At 40.1% G+C, this 21,049-nt stretch overlaps 1 protein-coding gene across 1 annotated transcript; it reads right to left on the minus strand.

Moving 5' to 3' along the window:
- Window positions 1–4,829: 4,829 nt before the first annotated feature.
- On the minus strand, window positions 4,830–9,569 carry LOC149393488 (uncharacterized). Its single transcript, XM_089618051.1, has 5 exons — window positions 6,313–9,569; window positions 5,948–6,096; window positions 5,735–5,881; window positions 5,129–5,656; window positions 4,830–5,071 (listed from the first exon to the last, which is right to left on the minus strand). Exons 1-5 carry the CDS (start codon window positions 9,567–9,569, stop codon window positions 4,830–4,832), a joined length of 4,323 nt encoding a protein of 1,440 aa, XP_089474177.1.
- Between the last annotated feature and the right edge of the window lie 11,480 nt (window positions 9,570–21,049).

The raw sequence follows: 21,049 nt of genomic DNA on the forward strand, positions 1-21,049 counted from the left end.
ATTTAACCTCTTATGTCTCGAAGTCACTATGTATGAATTGCATCATGCTTACCTTAATCCTGAAATGAGACATGCCATTTCACACCTTAGTATTCTCATTTGAGAAAGTCAAAGTTCGGACTCACTATGTGATTCCGAACAAGGCCTATTGGTGAAGTACTAAGTTGTGAGTCTGTCATGAGTAACTTTGTGAAGTTCTCATAGATATGGAATTCATGTACAAGATTGCTGAAATGCAATATATGTCACCTCATGCTTTGTTCCTTGGAGTGTGAATAAATGAACTGGCCAGTGTCCAAATTGAGTCCTGACTCTTTTGGATGAAACAATGTGACTTGTTAGCTCCTCGTCAATACATTGTTTCTAACTTATTCACAAGCGACAAAGGAGTTGAGGAAATAACAGCTAGAAGGGTAAAATGGTAATTTAATAAATCCCGACTAGCTGATGACATTCATGAAGGGTAAACATAGATAATATTCAGTGGATCCGCTCATCGTAATTAAGTGGAATTCTTGAGTAGAAAATAAATTCATTTGAACCGAGAGATTTTCAGTGTCAGCTCTTTAGTGGAGTCAGTTGGCATTAAACTAAACTTGGAAAAGGTTTGTGAACTTTTGAGTCTAAGTGTTTAGCTCAAGCTTTGTTCATTTGGGTCGATGAGGTCACTGTCACGAATCACATCGATAGGAATAGTTAAACTGGAAGCTAAGTCAAAATAAGAACGAAAATAGTTAAAAGGGTATTTTTGTCTTTTGAGACAAAGGATGAAATGAATGTCAATAAATTTTTTGACAAGTTCATTTGATGACTTAATGTCACTCGGCCATAACTTGTTTATTGGGCCTTGTGAATTAATCTCATTTCATAAGAATTTTATTGAAAATTCTTAATGGGCCTTTTTCATGTTGTCATGAACAAGTGGAAAAGCTTCTAGAAGGCCTTTCTAGCATCACTATAGGTGCCCAAATACCCAAGAGACAAGAGAGAATATTTTGTGCTTAAATGTATGAAGATACTTGCCAAAAGAAAAAGGGGAAACAAATTTCCTCTAAGGGAAATAAGAGGTAGGCGCCCAACACAAGAAACAAGCAAGGAATGGAACAAAAAAAGGAAACAAATCCAAGGGCTTCTAGAAGCCTATTTGGCCGAGTGACTCTAAGGGAAGGAGAGCAATATTTGCTCATGAATATGTGATATTCAATGAAAGAGGAAACTACCTTATTGAATGTAAAACCTCCCCTATAAATAGAGGTCTCATTCCCTTCATTGCATTCATTCCACATAAGTTAGAGATTGAGAGCTTCTCTCTCTAGAACTTGTGGTTGCCGCCCCTCTTCTCTCTCTCTCTAGTTTATTTTCGATTTTTTCTTGTCTTGGCACCTAGGTCCTCACTCGACCTAGTGTTTAGCTCTGCGACTTCGAGACTCGTTCTTAAGTCGTAGCGTTTAAAAGTGCCCACTCACTGACTCCTTCTTTTCGAGTGATTTAGTGATAGAAACTTTCGTGGTTGCTCAAGGTGCCGAGGAAAGAAAGAGACATGTGCTGCGAGGGGAGACGAGCGTTGCAAACTTTCCACAATCTTCTTCAAAGTTCAAGCTTCAAGAAAGGTTAGTAAACTTCTAGCTCATATTTGTTTTTAATTACATGTACTTGCACTTGTCTAGGTTAGTAAAAACTGTTTTACTTGTAAAAGAAAATTTTTAAAATTCCGCCGCTTACCGAAGCGTTAATTATTTTCTCAAACCCTAGATCGATTCCAACAAATGGTATCAGAGCTATGGTCAAAGATATGCATGTACATGTTTTTAAAATTATGAGCTTGAAAATCGTTTTCGAAAGTTTACTAATTTTGTGACAAGTTAGAATTGTAATCTTAGATTTTTTTTTTAATTTATTGCTCTTGCCTTTAAATTAAAAAGCATGTTGATTTTCTATGAGTTTGGGATGTTTTTAAAACATATTAGAATCAGTTCTAAAAGTTTTTAATTTTTTATATTGAAAAACGTGTTTTAAAGGTTTGAGAAATTTCGGTAAATTTTGTGACTAGTTACGTTGTCTTTCTAGTTTCTTTTATTTACCGTATTCGTTTTATGCTTGTTGTTATTTCTTTTATATCATGTTATTACCTTGCTAATAAAACACAAATACAAGCTTTAACAACCTTCATAAAACGTTCCGTTACACTCGATTCTTTTTCGCACCTAAAAAGGACCAAGCTTTAATTATTTCTTTTTCTTCGAGCTGGAGTAAACCCGCATTAAAAGTGGCATAACTCTCTGCTCAGAAATAGAAATTTAATGATTCTTGAATCAAATTAAAGCTCTGTCTCTCCTCTGTCCAATGCCACCGGTTTCGGCTCAAAAGCACATTGGAGCCGCCAGATATGACGATTTTACTCCGAGGTGCGCGGCTGTCTGAAACTCCAGTTTTTTAGAAATCCGGATTTTCAAACCCCACTACCATGAGTTATAGAACTCTAATGAGAAAACTTTCTTGAGCAAAAATGTTTTTCATATGATTATAAACATGATGTGTAAGATTAAAAGTTTTGATTTTTGAAAGATTAATTGAAATTGAGTTTTTACAAAACTAGTTTGAATTTTGAAAAACCGTTTTCACTTTCAAACTTGAAAATATTTTGTCATCCAAATCAAATAAGTTTTCAAAATGTTTTCAAAACTATATCTATATCACATATGTTCAAAATCTATATGCTCTTGAAAATTTGAGTGGGAGGTCTCCTTGTAGACAAGCCGAAAAATAAAAAGATGTGTAATCTCAAACTTTCAAGTGTTCGAGTGAGTTGAAGTTCACACTTCCCTCATGCACTTTCCCGAAATAGAAAATAGGAAAAGATCGAGTATGTACCTTGTGCCTTTATGCACTAATACTACTCTGAACATGTCGATCTAGGATTCTCTTCTAGTTGTCCGCTCTGTTGCTCTCTAACTAGGAAATTTGTTTCCGAACTTATAAGAGTCGATGAACCAACTCCAAAAACTAAGTGGGAGGGTTATACTTGTTGTTTGTAACCCACGATCCCCAACACTAATGAAAAGTGCAAGTGTCGCCGGACTAAGAGTCACCCTCGTGGCCCTCTCTTAAATGAGAGTACTCAAGGGCGCGTTGCTCTGATCATTGCTCAATGAGCTACGTCCGAGAGTGAGACGATGATGACAAGGCCTCCCCTCGGCGGATTGTTTTTCAAAGTCAATCTTTTGGACTTAGTGGTTGGTTACACACTTAGACTCAATCCCTAGTAATCCTCCCTCGAGGCCCTGCGAAAGGATGTGAGTGATCAAACCAATTTACAAGGTGGCTAGTCAAAATTGATGTATTGACATCTTGGCTATGCATTAATGATGAGTCATTTACTTATGAAAGGAGACTCGTTGCGGCCTTCCTTCAAAGGAGTAAAGTGTCATTTCGTTCATAACACCTTTGGATTTTATAAAGTCTTAAACAAACTTAAATCCTAAACCAAAGACTAATCATAAACTTGTTTCAACTTTTATAGGCAATATGTCTCCCAACTCTCTCTCTCTTTCATTCTTTCCTCGAACAAACTCGAAAACGAAAACTACATAGACTCGAAACGTAACCTCGACATAATACCTACCGTTAACAAGCACAAATGGGTACTCACCACCCCGTGTACTCCTCTGACGAATGATGATTCAACTCAAGAGGACAATGACGCCTTAGCGGCCTGGCTTCGATCCGATGAGATTGTGAGGTGCTACATCTTGGCATCTATGAACAATATGCTGAAAGAGCAACATCGCGACTTCGAGACTGCCGCTGACTTGCTCTACAATCTCCTTGAGATGTTTGGAGGGCAAAGGCGTCAAACAAGGCAACAAGCAGTCCGACAAATTATGAACTGTCACAGGAAGGCTAGGACTCCTGTTGGAGACTTTATGATACTGATCATTAGTTTTCTGAGTAAAATGGAAATCCTAGGATCTGAGATTGATGGGAAAAATGTCATAGATGTGATCTTATAAACTCTCCCCGAATCTCTTGATACCTCCAAGATGAACTGCTCCATAAACAAGCTAGAGTACATTGTTACCGAGCTTATGAAGGAGCTTCACACTGCTGTAGGTCTCAATAAGAGAAAGAGGAATCAAGGAGAGGCACATGCTACTGAGCAAAAAGCCTCGGCCTCTGGAACTAAGAAGAGACCTCACAAGGCCGATAAAAAGAACTGTCCCGCCTATCTCAAAGCAAAGGAACATAGTATTGTACTAGTTACTGAAGCATGCTTAGTAGCAGATAATGTATCAACGTGGATTCTTGATGATAGAGAATCCCTTCGAGAGAATGAAAGGAGCCTCGGATCAAAGCGGAATGAACGTGGAGTCGTCTCGAGAGTCGAAATACCTGATCAGCTTGGCCTTGAATATGCAATTTCGGATGTTGTTTGTGGATTTATGGTTTGTGTTGAATTCAGATAAGGGTCGTAGAGGTTGTATGGAATGAAAATCGCCACAATAGTTTATGGTGCGAACTATTGATAAGATTGGATAATCAAGAACGCCACAAGGGATTGCCTTGATAAGTTCTTCGTTTAGGGCTTAAAATTTCAGAGAACTAATCCTCACACAAATGTTTGATAATCAAAGATGGTATGCCTTCTACTTCCACACAATTACTACAAATACTCAATTCGAGATTATGGTTACAAAAACCAAAGAGACGCCATAAATCTCGAATTTAACACAAAAAGGAAATAACTCTCAGACCATAAACTCACAAACGGTTACAAGAAAACCAACAGTCTCACACACACATAAAATTCGTTTATCCCTTTGGGCTTGACTCTATTTCGGATTATTGCCTTGAGTTTGGGCTGAGATCATGTTGACGATTCTGGGCTCTTCTATGGCAATATTTTGGGCTCCAAACTTGTGAAGTAGGCTGGTCACTTGCTCTTTGAATCTCTTGGTTCTGGCTCGCGTCATTGGGCCCTCCGGTGTATCCTTGATTGAATGCGAATGCATGTTCGTGGTGATGTCCTCATCATTGCCCCCGGGTTGGAAAGGATTTGCCGTCATATCCAAATCTACATGAAAAGGAGACAAATCAGCAACATTAAAAGTAGCACTTACATTATACTTACCTTGGAGATCAAGTTTGTATGCATTGTCGTTGATTTTCGACACCACTTGGAATGGACCGTCGCCGCGAGGGAGTAACTTGGACTTGTGTTGTTCTGGAAAACGTTCCTTGCGCATATGAATCCAAACCCAATCTCCGGGCTGAAACAAAACTTTTGTGCGCCCTTTGTTTGCTTGCTTTGCATATTGATCGTTGCGTCGCTCAATGTTGGCCCGAACTTTTTCGTGGAGAGATTGTACAAAATCAGCCTTCCGTGCGCCATCGAGATTAACCTGTTGAGAACTAGGCAAAGGAAACAAATCCAAAGGCGTAATAGGATTGAAACCATACACAATTTCGAAAGGTGAAAATGTAGTGGCTAAATGCTTGCTGTGATTGTATGCAAATTCGACATGAGGCAAACATTCTTCCCAAGACTTAAGATTAGTTTTGATTATGGCACGCAACAAAGTAGACAATGTTCTATTCACAACTTCCGTTTGCCCATCAGTTTGGGGGTGACAAGTGGTAGAGAAAAGTAATTTCGTACCTAATTTTGTCCACAATGTCTTCCAAAAATAACTCAAGAATTTCGCATCACGATCGGAAACAATGGTTTTAGGCATACCGTGGAGTCGTACGATGTCGCGGAAGAACAAGTTGGCGATGTTGGAAGCATCGCTGGTCTTCTTACAGGGTCTGAAATGCGCCATCTTGGAGAACCGATCAACGACAACAAAAATGGAATCATTTCCCTTGCTAGATCGAGGCAAACCTAAAACAAAGTCCATAGATAAATCAATCCAAGGAGAAGTAGAAACGGGAAGAGGAGTGTACATACCATGGGGCAGACTTTTTGATTTAGCCTTTTTACAAACAATGCAATTTCCACAAATTCGTTCAACATCTTTTCGCATGTTCGGCCAATAAAAATTTGATTGCAAAATAGGCAGCGTTTTAGCAACACCAAAATGACCCATCAAACCACCACTATGTGCCTCACAAATAAGTAATTCACGCATAGAACCACTAGGCAAACATAGCTTGTTTTTGTAAAACAAAAATCCATCATGCAAATAAAATTTTCCAAAAGCTTTTTGTAAACAGTTTGCATGAATTTCACCAAAATCCGAATCATCTTTGTACAACTCTTTTATTATTTCAAAACCCAACAAGTGTGCAGTCAAAGATGAAAGTAAAACATACCTCCGAGAAAGGGCGTCGGCTACCACATTCTCTTTACCTGATTTGTACCTAATGACGTAAGGAAAAGGTTCGATGAACTCTACCCACGTCGCATGTCGTTTATTCAACTTGTGTTGTCCTTTGAGGTACTTTAAGGACTCGTGGTCGGTGTGAATGATGAACTCTTTGGAAAGGAGATAGTGTTGCCATGTTTCCAAAGCGCGGATGAGTGCGTAGAGCTCTTTGTCGTAAGTCGGGTAATTCAGCGATGCGCCTTTCAATTTCTCGCTGAAATACGCCAAGGGACGTCCTTGTTGCATAAGGACAGCGCCAATACCAATGCCTGAAGCGTCGCATTGAATTTCGAAGGGCTGGTCAAAATTGGGCAGCGCCAAAAGAGGAGGATTGATGAGGCGCTCTTTCAAAGTTTGGAATGCTCCCTCTTGCTCGTATCCCCATTGGAATCCCACATCTTTTTTTATTAATTCGGTCAAAGGGGCTGCGATGGTGCTGAAATTGGGAACAAAGCGACGGTAAAATCCCGCAAGGCCGTGGAAGCTTCTAACTTGTTGCACGGTCGTTGGTGTTGGCCACTCTTGAATTGCCTTGACTTTCGCGCTATCCACGGAGATTCCTTTAGCGCTGACTACGAAACCAAGAAACACAACTTTGTCCTTGCAAAAAGAGCATTTGGACAAGTTAGCATATAATTGTTCTTTGCGCAACACTTCAAAAACCTTGTTCAAATGAATCATGTGGTCATCAAAAGTCATACTATAAATCAAGATATCATCGAAATAAACAACCACAAATTTCCCAATGAAAGAACGAAGTACATGGTTCATTAAGCGCATGAAAGTACTCGGAGCATTTGTTAAACCAAACGGCATGACTAACCACTCGTATAAACCTTGTTTTGTTTTGAAAGCTGTTTTCCATTCATCACCCTCTTTCATTCTTATTTGGTGATAACCACTTCGCAAGTCAATTTTTGTAAAAACACACGCACCATGCAATTCATCAAGCATATCATCTAACCTAGGAATAGGAAATCGATACTTTACCGTGATGAAGTTGATGGCGCGACAATCTACACACATGCGCCAGCTGCCATCTTTTTTTGGGACGAGGAGAACGGGTACCGCGCATGGACTCAAGCTCTCGCGGATGTATCCTTTGGCCATGAGGTCATCAATTTGTCGCTGGAGCTCCTTTGTCTCGGTTGGATTAACACGGTACGCTGGACGATTTGGAAGGGCAGCGCCGGGGACTAAGTCAATTTGATGTTCGATGCCGCGGATTGGTGGCAAACCGGATGGAACATCATCGGGAAAAACGTCCGCAAAATCCTGTAACAATTCCACAACAAGACTAGGCAAATTTTTGTCAAGTTGGTCAGCGTGTAAAAGATGTCCTTTGTGCAAGAACATCAGAATCGGTTTTTCATTAAAAATTGCCTTTTTAACCTTGCTTGCACTCACTAAAAAATTTTGTTTTCTCTCATGGGTTTTGACCAGAGTTTGATTGGCTTTTTCTTTGGTACTCGTGGTCTGTTTGGGAGAATGGCTAATGTGTTTAATGTGGTTGGCATTTTGGTGGAGGTGAGCTTGATCTTTGAGGACTTGGGATGGAGAAAGTGGGGAAAGGACAATCTGATGGTTTTTGTGCAGGAATTTGTATTTGTTGGAAAGACCATCATGAACAGTACGTCGGTCGAATTGCCAAGGGCGGCCAAGGAGGAGGTGACACACTTCCATTGGTGCAACGTCGCATAAAACTTCGTCCTCGTATTTGCCAATTTTGAAAGGGACAAGGACCTGGTCGGTGACGCGTCCTTCGCCACTATCGTTCAACCAATGGAGCTTGTACGGGTGAGGATGCTTGGAGGTTGGCAAGGACAGCTTGTGGACAAGGATGGTGCTTGCGACGTTGGTGCAGCTGCCGCTATCAATAATGAGGCTGCACACTTTGTCATGGATATGGCAGCGAGTGTGGAAGATGGATTCTCGCTGCGCGTGCTCATCATCGTCTTTGGCGGAAAGACTAAGCACTCGCCGGGTGACCAAGGTGAGTTGTTCATCTTCAACTTCAACCTCATAGTCGTCGTAGGTCGGTTCGCCATAATCAACACCGGTTTGGGTTGCTGCCTCATCGTCCGTGATTACATCACCGTCGGGTAGGAGAATCATGGAGCGCTTGTTTGGACATTCGGAAGCAATATGGCCTTTACCTCGACACTTGAAGCAGGTGAGGTCGCGGTTACGTTGAGGGGTCGAAGCGGGAAGCTTGCCTTTGGTCACGGGGTCGGGAGGTGGTCGTTGGTGAGGGACGGTTGGTAAGGCCGATTGTGGCTTCGGAGGAGAGTATTTGTTTTCGCCGGTGTTGGGGAAGGTGGATTGCCATGGTGTTTTGTCGGGGAAGCGGTTGTATCTTGAGGAGTCTGTTTTGAGCTGTTTCTCGACCACTATTGCCATATGCACCAAATCCTCCATGTCGATAAACTGTTTGATTTCGACTTGGCGTGCGATATCTCGGTTGAGACCGGACAAGAAACGGGCCATGGTTGCCTCCCGTTCTTCGTCAACTCCGGTGCGCATGAGAGTCATTTCCAGGTCTTGAAAGTACTCTTCAACGGAGCGTGAACCTTGTCGAAGACGCTGAAGGCGGTTGAACATGTCGCGGTAATAATGGGTCGGAATGAACCGCTTGCGCATGACTGTTTTCATCTCGTCCCATGTGGCAATGGGCTGTTCGCCGCCACGTCGTCTACTAGTGGAAATCTGCTCCCACCATATCAAGGCATAGTCACTGAATTCCGTGGCGGCGAGCTTCACCTTCCTCAAATCCGAATATTGGTGACAATCGAAAATGAGTTCAATCTTCCGCTCCCAATCAAAGTAAGCGTCGGGGTCGTTCTTGCCGTCGAAGGAAGGAACACGCATTTTGATGCCGCGGAAATCATCATCATGGTGACGGTGGTGTGCATGAGCTCGTCCTCGAGGGTGATCAAAATCCAAAACATCGGAAACAACTTGTTCGTCGTCGTCGTTCGTCCAAGTTCCGCGATGCGCTGGTGGAAGGCCTCGTCCGCGTGTTTGTCCGCGGCGTGATGGAAAACCACGTCTTTGGTCTCCTTGGTGGTAGAACGGGTTCTCGAAGTCAGGTGCTTGCCGTTGCTCGGTGTGCACAAATTCGGCAGTTTGATGTTGTTCGATGTTGTCTAAGCGGGCAAGAATCGGATCGAGGAACCGCTGCATGGTGTGGACAAGGTCGTCCATCGTCAAAGGTGGTTGTGAGGATGAAGCACTATCTCGTCGAGGAGTTGTCATGAATCTGCGTAAATGAACAGTAGTATATATATACGATATATAAGATTAATGGTCCTCACAAAATCACTCCCTTACGTGTTTCGCTCGTAATTTGGAAATTCACTCGTGTTTGGACACTCAAATATGGCTTTTGCTATAATGTAACACTCTGCCTTTTTCCGCTCGTAAGTCCTCTTAAAATTTTAAAACCCAAACAGAAAAACGATCAAGGTGGTGGTGGCTGAAGGAAAAAGCTGGAAAAAGGTAAAATTTTCGACGGTGAACAGTAAAATCCGTACAAAATGGTAAAAAAATCACTTTCGTGAGAGGGAGCTCAAAACGCTCAGAATCACACCAGGATGCCAAAAATACAATAACTTCTGAAGAAATTTTTTTTTTTTTTTTTTTTGGTTAAGAACTGGAATGGTATATGCTAAAAGATTGTGGAGAAGAAGTTTTCTGGGATATATAATCTGGAAGAAAGTATTTTTAAGGAAAAGGAAAAGAGATAAATTAAACACACAAGAGAAAAAAAAAAGTTTTCTGGAGAGATAGAGTTTTCTGGAGGGACTCAACTTTCTGGAGAGAATACCTTTCTGGAGAGAAACTTTCTGGAGGAAAACTTTCTGGAGCTTTTTTTTTTTTTTTTTTTGCGTTTTTGTCTTTCTTTTTCTTTTTTTTTCTTTTCTGGAGAGAAAAACTTTCTGGAGGAAAACTTTCTGGAGCTTTTTTTTTTTTTTTTTTTTGCGTTTTTTTTTTTTTTTTTTTTTTGAAAGAAAGGGTAAAAAGAAGAAAAAAAAATTGACTAATTGAGAGCCTAAGCTCTGATACCAAATGATAGAGAATCCCTTCGAGAGAATGAAAGGAGCCTCGGATCAAAGCGGAATGAACGTGGAGTCGTCTCGAGAGTCGAAATACCTGATCAGCTTGGCCTTGAATATGCAATTTCGGATGTTGTTTGTGGATTTATGGTTTGTGTTGAATTCAGATAAGGGTCGTAGAGGTTGTATGGAATGAAAATCGCCACAATAGTTTATGGTGCGAACTATTGATAAGATTGGATAATCAAGAACGCCACAAGGGATTGCCTTGATAAGTTCTTCGTTTAGGGCTTAAAATTTCAGAGAACTAATCCTCACACAAATGTTTGATAATCAAAGATGGTCTGCCTTCTACTTCCACACAATTACTACAAATACTCAATTCGAGATTATGGTTACAAAAACCAAAGAGACGCCATAAATCTCGAATTTAACACAAAAAGGAAATAACTCTCAGACCATAAACTCACAAACGGTTACAAGAAAACAAACAGTCTCACACACACATAAAATTCGTTTATCCCTTTGGGCTTGACTCTATTTCGGATTATTGCCTTGAGTTTGGGCTGAGATCATGTTGACGATTCTGGGCTCTTCTATGGCAATATTTTGGGCTCCAAACTTGTGAAGTAGGCTGGTCACTTGCTCTTTGAATCTCTTGGTTCTGGCTCGCGTCATTGGGCCCTCCGGTGTATCCTTGATTGAATGCGAATGCATGTTCGTGGTGATGTCCTCATCACTTGACTCCGCTGCTACTAACCATATTTGTTGTTCCTTGAATGGTTTCAAGAAAACCAAAAGCTTAGAGGAAGGCGAGCTCTGTTTCAAATGGGGTGATGGGAGCCTGGTGTCTGCGAAGGCTGTGGGATCCGTGACGCTGTCTTTTGAAGACCGCACTTTAAACTTGAATAATGTTTATTTTGTTCCTACCTTTGGGAAGAACTTAATATCCGTTGCTCGTCTTCTAGAGCAAGATTATTGTTTAAAGTTCATTAAGAATGGAATTCGTATTTCGTTTCCTGATAATTCTTTTGTCACTGATGCATGTATGAAGAATGGTCTTTTTTACATCTATCCCACTCAACCTTCTCTTTTAGACACCGAAATAGATAACGATCTAATTAGGGAGCCAAAGAGGATCAAACTTTCTGAATCCTCCGATCTAACAAAATCAACATACCTCTGGCACTTAAGACTTGGTCATATCAGTCTAGATAGGATTAAGAGACTTGTGAGGGATGGTCCACTCCAAGCCTCTGCAATAGGTTCACTACCTACTTGTGAATCCTGTATAGAAGGAAAAATGACTAAGCGACCTTTCTCCGATAAGGGTCGAAGAGCCACTGAGTTGCTGGAACTAATACATTCTGATGTATGTGGTCCGCTCAACCAACAGGCACGTGGAGGATACGAATACTTCGTTACCTTCACTGATGATTACTCAAGATATGGGTTTATCTATTTGCTTAAACACAAATCCGAGACCTTTAACGTATTTAAGGTCTTTAGGGCTTTAGTGGAAAAGCAAACTGGCAAAGTGATCAAAACCCTTCGATCTGATCGAGGTGGTGAGTATATGTCTGGAGAGTTCGATGACTTTCTTAAAGAAGAAGGTATCGCTTCTCAGCTTACCGCACCTGGCACACCTCAACAAAACGGAGTGTCAGATAGAAGAAACCGAACTCTTATGGAGATGGTTAGATCAATGATGAGTTACTCATCACTCTCGCTTTCCTTTTGGGGATATGCCCTCGAAACAGCCGCCTACATTCTGAACCAAGTTCCGTCCAAAACGGTTCCTAGTACTCCTTATGAACGATGGATTGGCCGTAAAGTGAATCTTGGCCGCATCCGAATGTGGGGTTGCCCTGCACACGTGCTGAGGCATAAGACTAGCAAGTTGGCTAGTAGGTCAGAATTGTGCCTGTTTGTAGGATATCCGAAGGAAACCAAAGGTTTTATTTTCTATAGTCCCGAGGACGATAAGACTTTTGTTAGCACGAATGCTCGTTTCCTTGAGGAGGACTTCATGAAGGATGCGAAACCTAGAAGCAAAATTGTGCTTGAAGAAAAGTTGGGTGAGGAAGCTTCTACCTCATCTGTAAGAACTGTTCTTACCTCAACTGAAACACAACCTAACTCATTAGAATCTCGTCAAGTAGTACTTAGACGTAGTGGGAGGGCTACTCAAAAGCCTGACAGGTACATGTCTTATGGAGACTCTCTTGTAGCCGTCTCCGACATGGATGACCCGGTTTCCTATAGCCAAGCGATGGCTTGTTCTGAATCAAACCTTTGGCTTGACGCCATGAAAGTTGAAATGCACTCGATGTATGTCAACAATGTCTGGAAACTTGTAGACCTTCTTGAAGGGATTAAACCCGTAGGGTGTAAGTGGATATACAAGAAGAAAAGGGGTCCTGATGGGAACGTCGAGACGTTCAAAGCACGACTTGTGGCGAAGGGTTACACCCAACAAGAAGGGATTGACTATGAAGAAACCTTCTCGCCAGTCGCGATGCTTAAATCCATCCGCATACTCCTATCCATAGCTGCAGCTCTCGACTATGAGATCTGGCAAATGAATGTCAAGACAGCCTTTCTGAATGGCAATCTTGACGAGCACATTTACATGGCTCAACCAGACGGTTTCGTGGATAAAGGTCAAGAGACCAAGGTTTGTGAGTTGCTTAAATCCATTTATGGACTAAAGCAAGCATCTAGGTCATGGAATATTAGATTCGATGAAACTGTAAAGAGCTTTGGCTTTGAACAGTCAATAGATGAGCCTTGTGTTTACAAGTTAATACACGAAGGTAAAGTTGTGTTTCTGGTACTATATGTCGATGATATACTACTCATTGGTAATGACGTGGGTAAGTTATCAGAGGTTAAGGTCTGGCTAGCAAAGCAATTCGATATGAAGGATCTAGGAGAAGCCGCGTACATTCTGGGGATCCAAATCTTTCGAGGTAGGAAAAACCAGACCCTGTCGCTCTCTCAAGCATCTTATATTGGTAAGGTAATGCATTGCTTCTCGATGCAAGACTCCAAGAAGGGTCAAACACCTTTTAGGCATGGAGTTTCACTCTCTAAGGACCAGTCTCCCAAGACTGCACAAGAGATTGAAGACATGAGGAAAATTCCTTACTCCTCTACCGTAGGAAACCTCATGTATGCTATGCTTTGCACTAGACCTGATATATGTTTCGCCGTTGGCGTAGTTAGCCGTTTCCAATCTAACCCTGGACCCGAGCACTGGATTGCTGTTAAGCATGTTCTTAAGTATCTTTGAAAAACTAGGAACTTGATGCTTGCATACTCAGGTACTGACCTGACTATGATGGGATATACCGACTCCGATTTTCAAGCGGATAAGGATTCCAGGAAATCCACTTCGGGATCTGTGTTCATCCTTAATGGTGGAGCTGTTGTGTGGAGAAGTATTAAGCAATCTTGCATTACTGACTCCACAATGGAAGCAGAATATGTGGCTGCTTGTGAAGCATCCAAAGAGGCTGTATGGCTTAGAAAATTCCTTAGTATTTGGAAGTTGTTCCAAACGTCGACGAGCCCATGACCCTTTATTGTGATAATAGTGGGGCTGTCGCTAACTCAAAGGAACCTCGAAGCCATAAGCGCTCTAAGCATATTGAGAGGAAATACCATTTGATTCGAGAGATCTCGCAGCGCGGAGACGTGGAGGTGAAGTAGATCTCTGGCAGATCTATTCACCAAGGCCCTAGCGAACAAGGTCTTCGACCAACTTCAAGAGGGATTAGGCATGTAGGACTACTCACATCTTCTTTGAGTCAAGTGGGAGTTTGTTGTCAATGGTGCCCACAAGAAGAGTAGTAGTGTCTATTTATGTACATTTGATGTCATATAGTCTTACGAAGACTCTTGCTTTTAATTGCTTATTCATTCAATCTTCCTTTTCTGAAGCTTTATGATAAAACCTTAGTCTTTTAGTCCATAAACAAAATTAACAACTTGCGAAGAGACAAATGTAGATTTGCATGAACAAACTCTTCGTAGTTTGCTTAAAACGATATATTCGCAATCTTAGGGTCAAAGGACTATTGACCTCAGTATGATTGTTAGAAGAATCTATGATGTCTGGTTATGAGGCATTGAGAGTTGGGGACTCTATAGTTCTTCTAGGTATCTTCCGCAGGTACTGAATTGACCAGTGCACTTCTAGAGACAATATAAGAACAAACCATTTAACCTCTTATGTCTCGAAGTCACTATGTATGAATTGCATCATGCTTACCTTAATCCTGAAATGAGACATGCCATTTCACACCTTAGTATTCTCATTTGAGAAAGTCAAAGTTCGGACTCACTATGTGATTCCGAACAAGGCCTATTGGTGAAGTACTAAGTTGTGAGTCTGTCATGAGTAACTTTGTGAAGTTCTCATAGATATGGAATTCATGTACAAGATTGCTGAAATGCAATGTATGTCACCTCATGCTTTGTTCCTTGGAGTGTGAATAAATGAACTGGCCAGTGTCCAAATTGAGTCCTGACTCTTTTGGATGAAACAATGTGACAAGTTAGCTCCTCGTCAATACATTGTTTCGAACTTATTCATAGGCGACAAAGGAGTTGAGGAAATAACAGCTAGAAGGGTAAAATGGTAATTTAATAAATCCCGACTAGCTGATGACATTCATGAAGGGTAAACATAGATAATATTCAGTGGATCCGCTCATCGTAATTAAGTGGAATTCTTGAGTAGAAAATAAATTCATTTGAACCGAGAGATTTTCAGTGTCAGCTCTTTAGTGGAGTCAGTTGGCATTAAGCTAAACTTGGAAAAGGTTTGTGAACTTTTGAGTCCAAGTGTTTAGCTAAAGCTTTGTTCATTTTGGTCCATGAGGTCACTGTCACGAATCACATCGATAGGAATAGTTAAACTGGAAGCTAAGTCAAAACAAGAACGAAAATAGTTAAAAGGGTATTTTTGTCTTTTGAGACAAAGGATAAAATGAATGTCAAAATTTTTTTTGACAAGTTCATTTGATGACTTAATGTCACTCGGCCATAACTTGTTTATTGGGCCTTGTGAATTAATTTCATTTCATAAGAATTTTATTGAAAATTCTTAATGGGCCTTTTTCATGTTGTCATGAACAAGTGGAAAAGCTTCTAGAAGGCCTTTCTAGCATCACTATAGGCGCCCAAATACCCAAGAGACAAGAGAGAATATTTTGTGCATAAATGTATGAAGATACTTGCCAAAAGAAAAAGAGGAAACAAATTTCCTCTAAGGGAAATAAGAGGTACGCGCCCAACACAAGAAACAAGCAAGGAATGGAACAAAAAAAGGAAACAAATCCAAGGGCTTCTAGAAGCCTATTTGGCCGAGTGACTCTAAGGGAAGGAGAGCAATATTTGCTCATGAATATGTGATATTTAATGAAAGAGGAAACTACCTTATTGAAGGTAAAACCTCCCCTATAAATAGAGGCCTCATTCCCTTCATTCCATTCATTCCACATAAGTTAGAGATTGAGAGCTTCTCTCTCTAGAACTTGTGGTTGCCGCCCCTCTTCTCTCTCTCTCTAGTTTATTTTCGATTTTTCTTGTCTTGCCACCTAGGTCCTCACTCGACCTAGTGTTTAGCTCTGCGACTTCGAGACTCGTTCTTAAGTCGTAGCGTTTAAAAGTGCCCACTCACTGATTCCTTCTTTTCGAGTGATTTAATGATAGAAACTTTCGTGGTTGCTCGAGGTGCCGAGGAAAGAAAGAGAGACGTGCTGCGAGGGGAGACGAGCGTTGCAAACTTTCCACAAGCTTCTTCAAAGTTCAAGCTTCAAGAAAGGTTAGTAAACTTCTAGCTCATATTGGTTTTTAATTACATGTACTTGCACTTGTCTAGGTTAGTAAAAACTGTTTTACTTGTCAAAGAAAATTTTTAAAATTCCGCCGCTTACCGAAGCGTTAATTATTTTCTCAAACCCTAGATCGATTCCAACATGTCCTCCTCTGACGAATGATGATTCAACTCAAGAGGACAATGACGCCTTAGCGGCCTGGCTTCGATCCGATGAGATTGTGAGGTGCTATATCTTGGCATCTATGAACAATATGCTGAAAGAGCAACATCGTGACTTCGAGACTGCCGCTGACATGCTCTACAATCTCCTTGAGATGTTTAGAGGGCAAAGGCGTCAAACAAGGCTACAAGCAGTCCGACAATTTATGAACTGTCATATGCAGGCTAGGACTCCTGTTGGAGACTTTATGATATTGATCATTAGTCATCCGAGTAAAATGGAAATCCTAGGATCTGAGATTGATGGGAAGAATGTCATAGATGTGATCTTAGAAACTCTCCCCGCATCTCTTGATACCTTCAAGATGAACTACTCCATTAACAAGCTAGAGTACACTGTTACCAAGCTTATGGAGGAACTTCACACTGCTATAGGTTTCACTAAGAGAAAGAGGAATCAAGGAGAGGCACATGCTACTGAGCAAAAAGCCTCCGCCTCTGGAACTGTGAAGAGACCTTACAAGGCCGATAAAAAGAACTGTCCCGCCTATCTCAAAGCAAAGGAACATAGTATTGTACTAGTTACCGAAGCATGCTTAGTAGCTGATAATGTATCATCGTGGATTATTGACTCCGCTGCTATTAACCATATTTGTTGTTCCTTGAATGGTTTCAAGAAAACCAAAAGCTTAGAGGAAGGCGAGTTCTGTTTCAAATGGGGTGATGGGAGCCTGGTGTTGTTGTAAATGGTGCCCACAAGAAGAGTTGTAATCTTTATTTTATACATTTTATGTAATAAAGTCTCATGAAGACTCTTGCTTGTAATTGCCTATTCATTCATTAATAAAGTTGAAACGTTCATTCGTTCTTTCTTTGTTTGAAGCTTTATGATAAAACCTTAGTCTTTTAGTCGATAAACAAACTAAACAACTTACGAAGAGACAAATGTAGATTTGCATGAACAAACTTTTCGTAGTTTGCTTAAAACGATATATTCGCAATCTTAGGGTCAAAGGACTATTGACCTCAGTATGATTGTTAGAAGAATCTATGATGTCTGGTTATGAGGCATTGAGAGTAGGGGACTCTATAGTTCTTCTAGGTATCTTCCGAAGGTACTGAATTGACCAGTGCACTTCTAGAGACAATATAAGAACAAACCATTTAACCTCTTATGTCTCGAAGTCACTATGTATGAATTGCATCATGCTTACCTTAATCCTGAAATGAGACATGCCATTTCACACCTTAGTATTCTCATTTGAGAAAGTCAAAGTTCGGACTCACTATGTGATTCCGAACAAGGCCTATTGGTGAAGTACTAAGTTGTGAGTCTATCATGAGTAACTTTGTGAAGTTCTCATAGATATGGAATTCATGTAAAAGATTGCTGAAATGCAATGTATGTCACCTCATGCTTTGTTCCTTGGAGTGTGAATAAATGAACTGGCCAGTGTCCAAATTGAGTCCTGACTCTTTTGGATGAAACAATGTGACTTGTTAGCTCCTCGTCAATACATTGTTTCTAACTTATTCACAAGCGATAAAGGAGTTGAGGAAATAACAGCTAGAAGGGTAAAATGGTAATTTAGTAAATCCCGACTAGCTGATGACATTCATGAAGGGTAAACATAGATAATATTCAGTGGATCCGCTCATCATAATTAGGTCGAATTCTTGAGTAGAAAATAAATTCATTTGAACCGAGAGATTTTCAGTGTCAGCTCTTTAGTGGAGTCAGTTGGCATTAAGCTAAACTTGGAAAAGGTTTGTGAACTGGAAGCTAAGTCAAAACAAGAACGAAAATAGTCAAAAGGGTATTTTTGTCTTTTGAGACAAAGGATGAAATGAATGTCAATAAATTTTTTTGACAAGTTCATTTGATGACTTAATGTCACTCGGCCATGACTTGATCATTGGGCCTTGTGAATTAATTTCATTTCATAAGAATTTTATTGAAAATTCTAAATGGGCCTTTTCTTATGTTGTCATGAACAAGTGAAGAAAATTCTAGAAGCCTTTTCTAGAAGATTATGGGCGCCTACCCTATAGAGAAATAGGAGAGTTTATTTTGTGCATAAATGTATTTAGATACTTGCCAAAAGAAAAAGAGGAAACAAATTTCCCACACATGCATGGGGAATTTCGGCCAAGTGAGAAAATGGCAAGCCAAGGAACAAAAAAGGAAACAAATCCAAGCCTCTAGGAGGCAGCCTTGGGCGCCCAAGATGGAATGGGAAATAAAGGATTTTTGCTCATGAATATGTGATATTCTATAGAAGAGGAAACTACCTTATTGAAGGTAAAACCTCTCCTATAAATAGGAGCCCCATTCCTCATATTTCATTCATCCAAAGTTTTAGAGATTGAGAGCTTCTCTCTCTAGACTTGGCCGCCCTTTTCTCTCTCTCTCTCTATTCTATTTTCGATTATTTCTTGTCTTGGCACCTAGGTCCTCACTCGACCTAGTGTTTAGCTCTGCGACTTCGAGACTCGTTCTTAAGTCGTAGTGTTTAAAAGTGCCCACTCACTGATTCCTTCTTTTCGAGTGATTTAGTGATAGAAACTTTCGTGGTTGCTCGAGGTGCCGATGAAAGAAAGAGAGACGTGCTGCGAGGGCAGACGAGCGTTGCGAACTTTCCAAAAGCTTCTTCAAAGTTCAAGCTTCAAGAAAGGTTAGTAAACTCTTAGCTCATATTGATTTTTAATTACATGTACTTGCTACTTTGTCTAGGTTAGTAAAAACTGTTTTTACTTGTAAAGAAATTTTTTAAAATTCCGCCGCTTCCCGAAGCGTTTAATCTTTTTCTTAAACCCTAGATCGATTCCAACAAATGGTATCAGAGCTATGGTCAAAGATATGCATGTACATGTTTTTAAAATTATGAGCTTGAAAATCGTTTTCGAAAGTTTACTAATTTTGTGACAAGTTAAAATTGTTATCTTAGATTTTTTTTTAATTTATTGCTCTTGCCTTTAAATTAAAAAGCATGTTGATTTTCTATGATTTTGGGATGTTTTTAAAACACATTAGAATCAGTTCTAAAATTTTTTAATTTTTTATATTGAAAAACGTGTTTTAAAGGTTTGAGAAATTTCGATAAATTTTGTGACTAGTTACTTTGTCTCTCTAGTTTCTTTTATTTACCGTATTCGTTTTGTGCTTGTTGTTATTTCTTTTATTCTATGTTATTACCCTGCTAATAAAACACAAATAAAAGCTTTAAACAACATCTTAAAACGTTCCGTTACACTCGATTCTTTTTCGCACCTAAAAAGGACCAACCTTTAATTTATTTCTTTTTCTTCGAGCTGTAGTAAACCCGCATTAAAAGTGGCATAACTCTCTGCTCAGAAATCTAAATTTAATGAAATCGCATTAAAGCTCTGTCTGTCCTCTGTCCAATGCCACCGGTTTCGGCTCAAAAGGACATCGGAGCCGCCAGATAAGGCGATTTTACTCCGAGGTGCGCGGCTGTCTGAAACTCCAGTTTTTTAGAAATCCGGATTCTCAAACCCCACTACCATGAGTTATAGAACTCTAATAAGAAAATTTTCTTGAGCAAAAATGTTTTTCATATGATTATAAACATGATGTGTAAGATTAAAATGTTTTGATTTTTGAAAGTTTAATTGAAATTGAATTTTTTCAAAACTAGTTTGAATTTTGAAAAACCGTTTTCACTTTCAAACTTGAAAAATATTTTGTCATCCAAATCAAATAAGTTTTCAAAATGTTTTCAAAACTATATCTATATCACATATGTTCAAAATCTATATGCTCTTGAAAATTTGAGTGGGAGGTCTCCTTGTAGACAAGCCGAAAAATAAAAAGATGTGTAATCTCAAACTTTCAAGTGTTCGAGTGAGTGGAAGTTCACACTTCCCTCACGCACTTTCCCGAAATAGAAAATAGGAAAAGATCGAGTATGTACCTTGTGCCTTTATGCACTAATACTGCTCTGAACATGTCGACCTAGGATTCTCTTCTAGTTGTCCGCTCTGTCGCTCTCTAACTAGGAAATCTGTTTCCGAAATTATAAGAGTCGATGAACCAACTCCAAAAACTAAGTGGGAGGGCTATATTCGTTGTTTGTAACCCACGATCCCCAACACTAATGAAAGATGCAATAACGTGGGACTAAGAGCCGCTCTTGCGACCCTCACTTAAATGTGAGTACTCCAAGGCGTTATTGCCTCGATCATTGCTCAATGAGCTACGTCCGAGAGTGATGCAATGATGACAAGGCCTCCCCTTGGGGGATTGTTTTTCAAAGCTGATCTTTTGGACTAAGTGGTTGGTTACACACTTAGGCTCAATCCCTAGTAATCCTCCCTTGAGGCTCTGCGAAAGGATGTGGGTGATCAAACCAATTTAAAAGGTGGCTAGTCAAAATAGATGTATTGACATCTTGGCTTAGCATTAAAGATGTGTCATTTACTTGTAAAAGGAGATTTTTTGCGGCCTTCTCTTGAGGGAGTAAATTATCGTTTGGTTTATAACACCTTTGGATTTTATAAAAGTCTTAATAAAACTTAAATCCTAAACCAAAGACTAATCATAAACTTGTTTCAACTTATATAGGCCATATGTCTCTCAACCATCTCTCTATCTTTCTTTC

The sequence above is a fragment of the Urtica dioica genome, chromosome 6 (assembly GCF_054948205.1).
Source record: "Urtica dioica subsp. dioica isolate 48M chromosome 6, U.dioica_male_clone48M_v1_H2, whole genome shotgun sequence".
Lineage (NCBI taxonomy): Eukaryota > Viridiplantae > Streptophyta > Magnoliopsida > Rosales > Urticaceae > Urtica > Urtica dioica.

Bases quoted from the DNA above. Each gene is read 5' to 3' on its own strand.
- LOC149393488 (XM_089618051.1), bottom strand. From the start codon at position 9,569: ATGGACGACCTTGTCCACACCATGCAGCGGTTCCTCGATCCGATTCTT. The intron at 6,097-6,312 runs GTATGTTTTACT...TGAGGCACATAG, and splicing joins GCCGACGCCCTTTCTCGGAG to TGGTGGTTTGATGGGTCATT. The intron at 5,657-5,734 runs GTATGCCTAAAA...GGACAAAATTAG, and splicing joins CGACATCGTACGACTCCACG to GTACGAAATTACTTTTCTCT.